Source organism: Eulemur rufifrons, chromosome 27 (genome assembly GCF_041146395.1).
Source record: "Eulemur rufifrons isolate Redbay chromosome 27, OSU_ERuf_1, whole genome shotgun sequence".
Taxonomy (NCBI): domain Eukaryota; kingdom Metazoa; phylum Chordata; class Mammalia; order Primates; family Lemuridae; genus Eulemur; species Eulemur rufifrons.
This window is the reverse complement of record NC_091009.1, coordinates 29279417-29292727: the sequence shown is the minus strand read 5'-3', so window position 1 is coordinate 29292727 and position 13311 is coordinate 29279417. Positions and strand designations below refer to the sequence as shown.

Sequence of the window (13311 nt, the reverse complement as noted above, 5' to 3'; positions counted from 1 at the left end):
CGGGCTGTTGGAGGAGTGTGGGGGGGGAGGGTGTCAGTGTGAACCCAGAGCCGCAGACACACCCAGTCTGAAGTGGCCACGGTAAGGACAGGAAGGGGAGAGGGGAAGGGCACAGGCTGGCTTGGGGGGCTGCTCACCCCCCACCTGTGGCCTGCTCCGAGAGAAAACCAGGTCAGCGCAGGCCTCCGACCAGAAGGCAGCTCCCAGTCTGTGCCCTGCGACTGGCGGGAAGGGGGGTTCCCTCCTTTTCCTTCCTTCTTCCTTTCTTCCCTCAGTTACTGAGCGTGTGCTCAGCACAGGGTTTCGGGATGAATTTCACATAACATGGTCAGATGGGCGAGACGGGTATGTAAGCAGCCGGCTCTAAGGAAGGAGAATGAAATGGTAGCTCCATAAACGGATATACCTGGGAAGCTGGGGAAGGCAGACAGGTGACTTGCAGGTGGCAGCACATCCAGAGAGGCTGCACCTGGGGCCCCGCCCCGTTGTCTCACGGCACCCGCCACCATGCTGTTTTGTGACTGCTTGGGTACAGCTCCTTGAGAGCAGGGACAGGCCTCTTTCCCCTCGTACGTGCAGAGAGAGCCCTCAGTAGATATTTGCTGTTAATAAATGCATGCTTTGCAAGTGACTCGTGTCTCCTTCTTGAGCCTGCAAGAACTCCCTGTACCCTTGGACAAAGGGATCCTCAAGACAGGGACTGTTTCTTCTATCAGACTGGGGGTCTCTGAAGGCAGGGGCTCCCCGCGCAGGAAGTTCCCCCAGCACAAGCTCTCTGGCTGGTGCTCTGTGCAGAAGAATCGCCTAACGGTTGGGCAGCACTCCGACAGCGCGGAGGAGCAGTATCCGCCACTTGGCTAGCGCTTTCCGCTGACGGGGGCTGGCAAACGTATTGTCTCACTCATCAGGACTGTTGAACACCGGGATAAAAATGATGGCCTGTGAGAACAGGACCGACCCTCATAGACCACAGCTTCACCACGTGCAATGATGTGTGTGTGGCCTGCCCGGAGGCAGGGGGTGGACTTAACGGGCTGGAGACACCCACTGTGAGTCTCAGACACACTCACGGCTTGGGAATTTAATCTTCACTTTCCCTCCCATCAGTAGAGGGTGGGGCTGTGATGTCAGCGCAGTCTCGTCTCCCTGGGGCCTGGGTCTCTCCTCCCAGCAGTCCTGGCAGCCTCTAGAGCTACTTGAGGATTCGAGGCCACTCAGCTCCTTGCTTGCTTCTGGGCTTGAGGCGGTCCGGACGTGCAGGGAAGTGAGTCAGCGCCGGGCGGGGGCATGCGGGGGTGGTCCCCACTTTCCCTCCAGCCCCTTCAACCAAGGATCCAAGTTCAAGGAGCTCATCTCTGTCGTTCAGACCATTGAGCTGGTGCCTTGAAGCCTGCGGAACAGCTGTGGGAGCCAAGAATCATTACTGCAGACAAAGGCTGGAGAGCAGACTCAATATCCAGGTTATTACCGAGCCGGCCTTGAGAGCCGGGAGGTGCGCCAGGCACAGCTGCGGGGAGCGGGCGGTGGGGAATGTGCCCAGCTGGCGGGGGCCCCCCCGGGCTCCTCAGAGAGCCCATCTTCCGTCAGGTGCTTCAGAGAAAGGGAGGGGCAGGGGCAGGGGCTGGGATCACAGGCCATGCCTGCCTCCAGGACAGGACAGTCTGCCACCTGCTTTTCCTGCTGTTGTTGGCTGTCACACATCCTCTCCGTGCCTGGGGCCCAGACTCAGCCAGCTCCCCAGAAACCTCGGGCACCTCCTGGCTGAGTCTGAGTGGAGACTCCGGACAGTCTCCGAGTCTCCATTTCTTTAGTTCTAATGAGGAGCTACTCATTTAGGCGCAACTGCTTGCGGGTCGCCTCACCTCTGTGTTCTTGTCAAGTGCAGAAGGTGTGGGGAGGAGAAGAGGAGCTGAAGGCTGGCAGACCTGGGCTAGAGGTCTGGGGGTGGGGGGGTGGTCCGCTGCCCCTGGGGCAAAAGTTTTACCAGGTCCGTGTGCTTCCCCCTCCCCAAGGCACCACCCAGCCACGAGCCACGAGCCACGTGCATGATCTGCTTACCACACTCAGGAGGGGGATGTTGGCAGCGTTGCCCAGGAAGCCAAAGACGACGGGGAAAAAGCCCCTAGGAGCAGAGGGGAGGAGGGAGGAGTCAGCGATGGCCGAGGAGGGGAGGAGGAGGGGAGCAAGGCTGAGGTCCCCCAAAGGCTCAAGCTGTGGCCCTGGGCCCTGGGGGCAGGCTTGGTTTGGCACTCCTGTTTTTGAGAAGCAGCCAAGTGAAGTGGTTAAGAAGGAAGGCCCTGGGGTCACCTCCTGGGGTTCAAATCTTGGCTCTACCACTTACTGGCACTGGATACACTTGGGCAAAGCCCTGAACATCTCTGAGTCTCAGTTTCCAGCCATAAAATGGAGCTAATGATAGTATCAATAGCATCTACATGGCAGGCCCTGACACAAAGAAATGCCGGTTTGTATCACGGTTACTCTCATGCTTCCTACTGCTCTGGCTGGAGCCCCCTCCTCCTCCCTAGCCTGGGTGGGCAGCTGCCCAGGGCGGAGGCCGTGCTCGCCGTTGTGCTCCTCGTGCCTGGCGCCCCCCCAGCCAGCCTCGCCTGCATCCCCACCGTCAAACCCACGCAGGCAAGGCCTGGCGCGGACACGCGTGCGCGCCTTCACGGGGCGTGGCGGCACCGAGGTGGGCTGGGAAGGGAGCCCTGTGAGGGAGGAGATTAGAAACCTGAATTCTGGCAGAGCCACCTCCTTTCCTCGAGCCTCAGTTTCCCAAGGCTCCACTGCATTCGGAGGTCCCTCGTAGCCCCATTTTTTCCTTCCCCTACTGTGCTGCCACAGGCGTCTTTGTCAAGGTTTGCTTTTGGTTTGAACTCCCAAATCTGCAGCAGCCCCACCCCGCTTCTAAGCCAGCCCGCCCCCCCTCTCTCTATCTATCTATATACATATATATATGTTTATATATTTTAGATAGGATCTTGCTCTGTCACCCAGGCTGGAGTACAGTGCTGTCATCATAGCTCACTGCGACCTCAAACTCCTGGGCTCAAGCCATCCTCCTGCCTCAGCCTCCCGAATAGCTAGGACTATAGGTGCACACCACACCTGGCTAATTTTTCTATTTTTTGCAGAGACAGGACCTCACTTTTTCTCAGGCTGGTCTCAAACTCCTGACCTAAAGTGATCCTCCCACCTTGGCCTCCCAAAGTGCTAGGATTACAAGTGTGAGCCACCGCACCCGGCCCTAAGCATTCAATAAATGGTAACTCTTATTAGAATTTATTGTCTTCCCTACTACATTGCAAGTTCCTCAGGAACTTTCTCCTTGTTCATGGTGCCACATCCCTGCACCTAGCCTTGTACTTGGCATGCAGTAGGTGCTTAGTATGTGATATATTTGATGATTTGAATAAATGACTGTTTGAATAATGACACATTTGAATACTGAATAAGCAGATGGCAGACGTGTGAGAAAAGGCAGTTTCTTGAAGCCACGTGACCTGGTGTCTCTGAGGCCCCGGCCACTCAGGCCAATCGGGGTGTTTTCAAGGCTCCACGAAGCAAGCTGGGGCTCTACGAGAGCCCAGGGCTTCCTAACCCCCCACTATTTCCCACGACTGCATAAGCCACGATTCTTCCAGATCTAGTCACGCCATCACCCCATTCTCTCCGTGGTACCCACAGACACAGTCCTCACTCCCGCCCCGCTGCCCCCGATACCCTTTCCCTTCAGCACGCCCAGTGTTCTCTTAGATCCCACCCGCCCCTCAAGGTCTGTCTTCGGTCCTGCTTCCTCTAGGTCACCCCCCTGGCCTCCCCTCTGAGCTCCCACAGCCCTGGCAGTGGCCACACGTCATCACGGAGGTCCATCCTGCCTTTTACCAGGCTCGGGGCTGGCACAGGACAGGCCAAGGGGTGTGGAGCCACGAGCCAGAGACACCTGGGTCTCCCGCGCGTTGGTGGTGGGACCTGGGGCGGGGCGAGCTCTCTGAGCGTGGGTTTGCCCGTCTGCTGAGTAGGGAACAATCCTACTACAGCGGGCTGTGAGGATAAGATGAGATGACGATTGTGAGTGTGCCTGACAAATGTCGGCTCCCTGCCCTTCCTCTCCAGCTGGTCACTGGGACTTGAGGGCAGGCCCTGTGGCTCTTCCCAGGTGACAGGCACGGCGCTGGGAACACAGTAGGTGGGTGCTCAGTCCTGGTTTGCCAAAGGATGGGCTGATCCCGCCAGTGAGTCCCTCAGCCCCCTGCTGGAGGGGCCTCTCCCAAGTGTGAGCGGAGGCCCGTCCCCAGCTCCAGCCTTCCGTGGCTCTCCTCTCCTGCAGGGCCGAGTCCCCGCTTCTGCACACCCTGCTGGGGTCATCTCGGCTACTCAGACGCCGTGGCGGGTCTGTCCAGAGCGATAGGGATTTGCACTCACTTGAACAGGCTAAAGAATCCATAGGTTTCCAGGAACATGCCCAGGAGGGGCCAGCGCAGGAGCACGATAACCACGCCCCCCAGGAAGAAACTGGTCCCCTTGAGTTTGTGCCGCTGGAAGAAGAACGTGAAGGTCCTCCGCAGGCCGATGATGAAGGACAGGCCCGTCAGGAAGAGCAGCTGTGGGGGAAGGAGAGGAGTGACACAAACACACCCACCCCGCTAGGAGTCGGGACTCGGGCCTGGCGGGGGTGAGACGTACTCCTTGAGACATGTCAGAGGGCACCCAGCAAGGCGGCAGAGCCCCAGAGCCTCAAGGAAGTCAGGCTGGCTGGGAACAGACCAGAGGCAGGGGGAGGGACGAGGAGAGCTGGGAAGGCGTCCCGTTTCCCTCCCAGTTCTTTGGATCCCGAGCACTTCTTCATACATGACTTCCTCTCATCGTGCCTCCCAGGGAAGATGGACAGACAGGGGGAGTCTCTCCATCTCACAGGGGGAAAGACTGAGGCCTAAACAGGACAGGCAGCCACAGCCAAAGTCACACAGAACGTTCGGGGCTCTACGGCCCCTAGACTGACACTCCAGGGCTGCGCTCGATGGCCCCATCCCATCTCCTCTTTGCCTTGGTTCCTAACGACCCCTTAAGAGTGCCCAGGCGCTCGTCAAATTTAACTCTGGCTTTCTTCCAGCATGTCCCATGCTTCCCCTCCCCGGGTCGTTACCTTTCTCTTACTGTTCCACCCCCCGGAAGTGCTTTATCTGCCCCTGCACCATTTCCTTCGCAAATTCCTTCTCGCTCTTCTCTAGCCAGGTGTGCTCGCTCTCCTCTAAGCCCCTGGTTTCATAGGAAACGTGCTTATCTGGTTGTGACTTTACCACTGCCCTACCTTCATCCACGCACGTGCTCTACCCTGCCCTGGATGGTGGGATGCAGGTGGCAGAGACCATGCCGGAGTCATCTGCAGCCCCCAGGGCCCAGCCCAGAGCTTGTCATGAGAATCCAGGTGCTCAGATTCTCTGGGCGAGCAGGCTCTGCAGTCCGTCTCCTGCACCCTCATGTGCCTGGGTTCGATGAATTCTGGCCCCTGGCTGGGCATGATCTGCATGAACTTGGGGCTGGATCTGCTGGCAGCAGAGACCTCAGGAGGGTTGGGACAGGGGAGTACACAGGGGTGGGGGACTCACGTTTCCGAAGGCCAGGAGCACCGAGTCAAAGTACAGGAGTATCCCGAAGAGGATGAAGAAGATGCCAAAACCGGTGATGCCCACGCCAATCTCTGCAACGGGCAGGGAGGTAGTGGGGTGGAGTGGGCTTTGGGGGCAAAACTTTTCCCATTGCCACAGGATAGGCACCCTCTAGGGGGTGCCTCCATTTCCATCCAGCAATCTTGGCTTCCCTGTTCCCAGGGGGTGGGGGGATGGAAGGGATGGAAGGGATGGGAAGGATGGAAGTGCAGGTGTGCCTGACACCTGGGTGCCGTGCTGGCCTCTTCTATACACGATGGCCCTGGGGAGAAGCTGGGCTCAAGTGATCCTCTTGCCTCAGCCTCCCAAGCGGCTGGGACTACAGGTACTTGCCACCACGCCCGGCTAATTTGTCTATTTTTAGTAGAGACAGGGTCTTGCTCTTGCTCAGGCTGGTCTCGAACTCCTGAGCTCAAGCAATCCTCCTGCCTCAGCCTCCCAGAGTGCTAGGATTACAGGCGCGAGCCACCACACTCGGCCCTTTGCCCATTTTTAAACCAGGTTGTTCTTTTTGTTGTTGAGTCGTAAGAGTTCTTTATATATTCCAGATATTAACACCTTATCAGATATATAATTTGCAAATATTTTCTCCCATTCTGTAGGTTGCCTTTTTACTCTGTCAATTGAGTCATTTCATGCACAGGAAGTTTTAATTTTGATGTAGTCTGATTGATCTATTTTTTTTCTTTAGTTACCTGTGCTTTTGATGTCATATCTAAGAAATCATTGTCAAATCCAGTGTCACAATATCCCCTATGTTTTCTTCTAAGAGTTTTATAGTTTTAGTTCTTATGTTTAGGTCTTGGATTGATTTAATTTTTGCATATGGTATAAGGTAAGAGTCTGACTTCATTCTTTCGTGTGTGTGTGTGTGTGTGTGTGTGTATATATATATATATATATATCTCCAGTTTTCCCAACAACATTTGTTGAAAAGACTGTTCTTTCCTTATTTAATGGTCTTGACACCTTTGTTGAAAATTTTACTGGACTTGTTAACCAACATCTTAGAATTGAGCCACATAACCTCTATAAAATTGTTATTATTACCACGTTTTTACAGGTAGCTGTTAAAAGTAAAGGGGAAAATTACTCCGGCTGTTAATAGGCAGGACTGTAAAAACAAAAGATTATTCAACTAGAGTTACTGGCTAAATTATATTTACAATTGAAAGAAAATCAAACAAGACAATCATCTTCTGGGGAGTTAATCCTTTATAATCTGTTACTGTACAGATTTTAAGAGGATTAGGATCAATTCCAACACAGAAATAAGGTCAAAGTTCTCCTCTAAATGGCTAAAAATATAGAGATGAGATTTATCATTTATAGACCGAAACCTCACTCAGCTCCTAGTCCAGTAAAATGCCAGTCTCACTGGGTCTCACCCTTGGCAGAAGCCAGGTTTTGTTAGGACCCAGGGCAAGGTCATTTCTTTCGACACATCACCCCGCTGCCCAGAATCCATTTTCTACCAATGGCGGATTCCTCCTGTTTCTGACAAACCTTCATGATCCATCTGGGTTTGTTTCTACGCCGCCTCCGCCTGCCTGCCCGGATTAAATCTCTCAGAACCCAGGACAGTTGGGCAGATCACACCCCCACAGGCCATTATGAAGTTGTGCTCTTCCTTCCACCACGCATGATGCTTCTATCCTCAGAGACAGTAAGTCGAGGATCTAGAAGCACATCTGCTTTAATTCTCATGATAATTTTGTGCAGGCTGGGATATTGTGGAGAAAGGCCACAACTGTATTTGTTTTACCTGAATGATAAAGGTGTTTTCAATTTGTATGCTTGTTATAAAATACCTGTTATTAGCCTACACCTGCCATAAAAAAACATGTCATGGATTCCAGTTCTGACTACACACCCTTCTTTCTAGCTCCCTTAGGAGTTTTTGTGTGGAAGCATAATATGAATATTTTACTAGGTTTTCATTGTGTTTTGTTGAACTATCCATATTTCCATCCTGTACACCCTAAGAACAGCCTCATACTCATTTGTAGAAACAGCACGGTTATCAGATTTACACCTTTATGTCTTCCCTCCTACATTGCACTTTCTTCTTCTGCAACAGTGACGCTGGCACGCATAGTTATCCCCTTCAGACTTGTTTGACACTCTTCTTCAAGGGCTGGTGCAATTCGAGAATTTTCCTGTGATGGGGCAGCCTCCTGTATGAGCCACACTTGGTGCTTCCAGCGTCCAGGGCAACACAAAACCTCACGGAAAAGGGCCAGAAACTGTGTTTCTCGCACACAAGCTTCAGACCTTCCTGCGCCTCTCGCTTCCGGAGTAGCTTTAGCGAGTCCAGTCAAGTCACTCAGGCCGGGGCTGCTCCTCCAGGCAGCAAGCGAGGCAGAGAGCGCCGGGAGGGACATGTCGCATAGACGCTGCCGGGAGTGACAGGTGTGTCTGCAGTCCGCGGCGCCCGAGGTCCGCACAGGTGGGGCAGCGCGCCCCCTGCTGGACGCGGCCACGGCTGTCCCAGCTACGCCCCCGGGAAGCCGCCGGGAGGCGGAGGCCCCGCTCCAGGGAGGCCTGGGTCTCCAGGGCGCCACCGAGTGGGAAGCGGAGCCCTCCTCAGACCCCAGAGACCAACCAGCTCTAGGTCTCCCGGGCAAGGCGCTCTCGTGGCTGCGCTGGTGCCCTGTTTAGCCCCTTGCCCTGCAGCTGCCGAGCCGCTGCCAAGAAGAGCCCGCAGCCTGCAGCCTGATGCAGATGAGCCAGGCTTCCCCAACTCCCCACCTCGCAGCTCGCATTGACGATGCTACAATGTCTTTCTTGTTCCAAAAGGGCAGCTACAGCTCCAAGGAAGCATCGTACGGAGCCAGCAGATGGGTCCCTCTGGCCCCAGGCTGTGCAATCAGTCTCAAAACATCATTTGATGCTTTTCTTTTCCTTTTCCTTTTCCTTTTGCTTTCTATTTAAGCAATCCCAAATGCACGGAAAAGTTGCAAGTACACTACAAAGAATCCTTTTCCTGAACCATTGAGAGTAGTTGCCGCTTGATATCTCATGGCCCCGGAATACTTTGTGTGGTTTTCCTTCTTTCTCCTAGATAGCCAAGATACAACCACCAAAACTGGGAAATTAACGTTCATACATGACTATCTTCTAACCCTCAGGCCCCATTCAAGTTGCATCAGTTGTCCCAATAATATCATTCATAGGAAGAGTCCAGCTCATCATCACGTGTGGCCTTGAATTGCCATGTGCCTTTAGTTTCCAAGTCTGGAAAAGTTCCTTGACACGACCTGATACTTTGGAGGACTTGGGCCAGTTATTTTGCAGCTGTCCCTCCAGTTGGCTTTGTTGGATGTTTCCTCACTGCTAGATTCAGGTTATGCACCTTAGGCAGAAATAGCAACAAGATGTGATGTTATGTTCTCCTTGCATCCTGGTAGGTGATACGTGATTTCAATTTGCCCGATTACTGATGATGTTTCTTTACTCTAAGGTGGTGTCTTCCAGGTCTCCCCACTGTAAAGTTATTCTCCACCCCCTACCCCTACCCCGCAGGGATGCCCCTCACCCTACTTTGCCTATGACACTGTGCACCAGGCCACCCCCAGTGTGAACACCCTTCTCACCCAGCTGGGGCTCTGGCGTCCCACTCTGGGTACCACAGCCCCCCACCCCCACCCCTCCTCCACTGTCTGTTCCACCTGATGGTTTGAAGACTGAATCGTTCAGGAAGAGGAAGGAGGGAAATGAAAAGGACTTTCATTCACTTTTCAAAATTAACAACGGTGGTTAACAGAATAATGAACACGCTGTGCCAGGCACAGTCTAAGCACTTCAGGTACGTTAATGCATTTGCTTTTCATAACTACCTATGAGGTAAGTACTGCTATTAGCCCCATTTTACAAACAGAACTGAAACACAGAGGTTAGGTCACTTGCCAGGGCACACAGCCAGCAGCTGGCAGAACCAGGGTTTGAACCCAGCCGTCTGGCTCTAAGAAGTGCCTTTAACCCACCCAGTCCGGTCTACTTTCATGGAAACTGCTTTTGCATTGGCCATTAATGACTTCCATGCTGCCAAATTCGAGGGACAGGTGTCAGTCCCCATCTGTCAGTGCCGACCACGCCCTTGTTGGGACAGCCTTCCTCTCGCCCCGCCTTCCTGGCTGGGAAAGAGCCGCTGTAGCTGCGCTAGTCTCCTCTGCCGGCTCCTGCTTCTCGCTTCCTCCTGGGATTTGAATTGTCAGGGCTTGGAACCAACTCACTCCTCTTCTTGTCCTGTTTCACACGTATCCCCATGCTTTAAATATCTCTGTGTGCTGACAGTGGTGGTGTTTGTCTCCCTAGCCCGGGCCTCCCTGCGAGCTCCCGAGCTCACACCCAGCCGCTTACTCGGCACATCTGCTGCTTTTCTCTCAAGCATCTTGAACTCAACAGGTCCCAAATGGAGCTATTTATCAGTGTCTTCCTTCAGCCTGCGCCTCCCTTGTTTGCCCCAGCTGAGTAAAAATGTCACCACTCAATCCACAGCTGGGTTTTATTGCTGCTTCTTCCAAAATGGGTCCTGGAAGCGTCCAGTTCTCTCCATTCTTACCACTGGATTCCCAGACACCGTCGTCTCTTTCCTGGGCTCCTGCAGCAGCCACATTTAGCCTCCTGCTTCTCTGTTGTTTGTTTTTTTAGAGACGGGGGTCTTGCTCTGTCACCCAGGCTGGAGTGCAGTGGGCGATCATAGCTCACTGTAGCCTTGAACTCCTGGGCTCAATCAATCCTCCTGCCTCAACCTCCCAAGTGCCTGGGACTACAGGCATGCTACACCACCACACCTGGATAATTTTTCTTATTTTTGTACAGATGGGGTCCTGCTATGTTGCCCGGGCTGGTCTCAAACTCCTGGCCTCAAGTGATCCTCCTGCCTTGAGCTCCCAGAACTGGGATTACATGTGAGCCACCACCACGCATGGGCTCCTGCTTCATTCCTGCACCCTCCCAGTCCTCCTCCACACAGCACTCAAGGGTCTTGAAACACAGACAATCCCGTCACGTTAGTGTGCTGCTTAGCATCCTTCATGCTGCCCCTGAGCTTAGAATGCAGCAGAGCCCTCTCGTCACACCAAGGCACAGCGGCCCTGCCCGACAGGGGCTGGGCCTACCCGTCCTCCCTCATCCTCTGCCACTGTCCCTCCGGCCTGCCACGCTCCCACCACACTGCTCTTCATTGCCTCCATGTGAGCCTTCCTGCCTCAGGGCCTTTGAACATGCCGTCGCCTTGTTCAGAACACCCTTCCTCCCGCTTGTTACCTGACAAACGCACGCTCATGCTTCAGGTCTCAGCTCAATTGTCAGTTCCTCAGGGAAACCTAGTCCACGCTCTGTCCCCTGACCTAAATCTGGTTCCCTCATTTCTCTCTCTCACAGGACTTAGCACATTCTTCACAGGCTTATCACATTTGGTAACAGTATATTTGCTTGCAGGCTAATTGGTTTGCTACATTGTCAGCCTGCCGCTGGCTCAGCCTCAGCCTTCTTCTCTCTCTATTTTATCCCCCAGGTCAGTGGTGCCCAGCCAGCAGCAGGGGGTCGGGGGTGGAGAATGAGGGAGGATGACTTTGCTCCCCAGGGAATATTTGGAGACATTTTTGATTGTCACAATTTGGGTGGGAAGGGGGGGTCCTGGCATGTAGCAGGTGGAGGCCAGGGATGCTACCAAAATCCCATATCACACAGGACAGCCCCCGCAGCAAAGAATTACCCCACCCCAAAGTGTCAGTAGCGGGGAGGCTGAGAGACTGTGCCCTAGGTGGTTTCTTGGACTTTCATTGTTTGAAATACCATTTCTATGGAGGCAACTTCCAGATTTCTCTCTCCAGCCCAGGTCTCCGTCTGGAACTCCAGACTCCTACCGGCAACTCGGCAGCAGGAACTGCTAACTGCGACTTGACATCTCGCCCAGACGTCCAACAGCACAAGCAAACTTAGACGGCTAAAACCCAGCTCCTGCTTTCCTTCCTACTCAACCCTTCCAGGATAAAAATATAGGAGACATTCTCGACTCTTCTTTCTCTCGCACCCCACCTCCCATCCATCAGCAAGCCCTGTCTGCAGTTTCCTCAAGACAGAGCCAGTGTGGAGCACACCCACCACCTCCCTGCCAACGCCCTGGTCCTGCACCGCCTGCCGCTCAGGGCTGGCCTCCCTGGTGCTCCCCTCGCCCTCTGTAGCCTGTTCTCAACCCAGCACTCAGAGTGATCTTCTAAACATACAAATAGAACTTCTCACGCCTCTGCACAAAACCCTCCAATGGTTTCCCATCTTATGTAGTTACCATGGCCTGTAAGTCTCCATGTGGTCTGACCCCTCAGGGACCTCCCTGGCCTGAACTCCTAGAGTCTGAGTCTAAATCAGACTCTCTTCTACTTGCTTCACTCTGGCCTCCTTGTTGTTCAAACACCCAAAGTGTGCTAATGCCTCAGGGTCTTTGCACCGTCTGTCCCCTCTTCCGGGAACATTTCCCCTCCAGATAGCTGCATGGCTTTGCTTCCTCACTCCCTCCGGGTCTCTCTATGAAGGCCACCTTCCCTGACTGCCCTGTGTAAAACAGCAACCCCTCCCACCCCGAACTCCATAGCCTTCTTATCCTGTTTTATTTTTGTCGGGAGGACTTATTACCAACTGACATTCTACATTTTTATTTCTTTATCTGTTAACTACCTGTCTCCCCTCTCTAGAATGTAAGCAGGGAGTAACATCTGTTTCATTCACGGTTGTATACTCTGTGCTCAACACAGTGCTTGGCATGTAGCAGTGAACGAGAGAACATCACCACCAGTTCAGCGGATGAGACCTCGGGGCTCAGAGGCTTTAAGTAACTCACCCAAACCAAGCCCACAGAGCCACAGGGATTCCCACCAGCCCAGACCTCCCTACCCCTTCCCCAGATGAAGGGAGAGGAGGTTTAGGAGTGAGGATATGGTGGTTTGGGCAGGGGAGTGGAGAGTAGTTTCTGATAAGAAGGGACCCTGGGCCAGAGGAGACATTGAGGGTTTGTGGGGAAAGATGTCTGAATGGGCAGAGGCCTCCTGAGTCCGCCTTTGCGGCATCCCAGGTCTACGAATCCTGGACTGGAAAGAGCTCAGCTTGGCTGGTGAACTTGCCAGTTTCCCCAGGCACCAGGCTCTGGCTACCTGTGGCCCAGGGCAAGGCAGGGAAGCCACCCACTGCCCGGGCCACTGCCTGGAGGATGCCAACAAAGCAGCTCCCAGCCCCTGGCTCCAGAGTTCAGTCTGTAGGTTCCCCAAAGAGAGAGCCCGGCTGGGAGGGGCACGGCTCCACCCACCCCAGCCTGTGTCCCCATGGCAGCCCGCTCCCTCCCGTCATTCCACTCACTCTGCCATTCGGTGATGGAGATCATGCTGCACTCTGCCTGGGGGGCCTTCCGGCTCAACGCTGGCAGGCGGGCAGCGGCCAAGGGGACTGAGCCTGTACATGGTCATGGGAAGCTGACCCTTGGTAAGTTGTGAAATGAGCCGCTGGTAAATCATTAACTCCCCCTCCGACCCCGCCCCTCAACACACAGATGGCCCCTTAAAGTCATAGTTTCCCTCCCCCAGTTCTTCCCAGAGGGTACTGCCCCCTCCACACGCCCCACCCGCCAGACAAGGCCGTGCCT

General features: G+C 54.2%; 1 protein-coding gene across 1 annotated transcript; it reads right to left on the bottom strand.

The window, feature by feature from the left end:
• Positions 1 to 253: 253 nt before the first annotated feature.
• On the bottom strand, positions 254 to 13115 carry GOLT1A (golgi transport 1A). The gene is made up of 6 exons (XM_069459255.1): positions 13029 to 13115; positions 5613 to 5704; positions 4429 to 4607; positions 2059 to 2122; positions 1071 to 1401; positions 254 to 363 (listed from the first exon to the last, which is right to left on the bottom strand). Exons 1-5 carry the CDS (start codon positions 13051 to 13053, stop codon positions 1363 to 1365), a joined length of 399 nt encoding a protein of 132 aa, XP_069315356.1. The 5' UTR covers positions 13054 to 13115; the 3' UTR covers positions 254 to 363; positions 1071 to 1362.
• Between the last annotated feature and the right edge of the window lie 196 nt (positions 13116 to 13311).

Coding starts and splice junctions, on each gene's coding strand:
- GOLT1A (XM_069459255.1), bottom strand. CDS start 13,053: ATGATCTCCATCACCGAATGGCAGA. Junction 4,608..5,612: donor TGCTCCTGGCCTTCGGAAAC/GTGAGTCCCCCA, acceptor CTTCCCCCACAG/CTGCTCTTCCTGACGGGCCT. Junction 1,402..2,058: donor ACATCCCCCTCCTGAGTGTG/GTAAGCAGATCA, acceptor TGGCTCCCACAG/CTGTTCCGCAGGCTTCAAGG.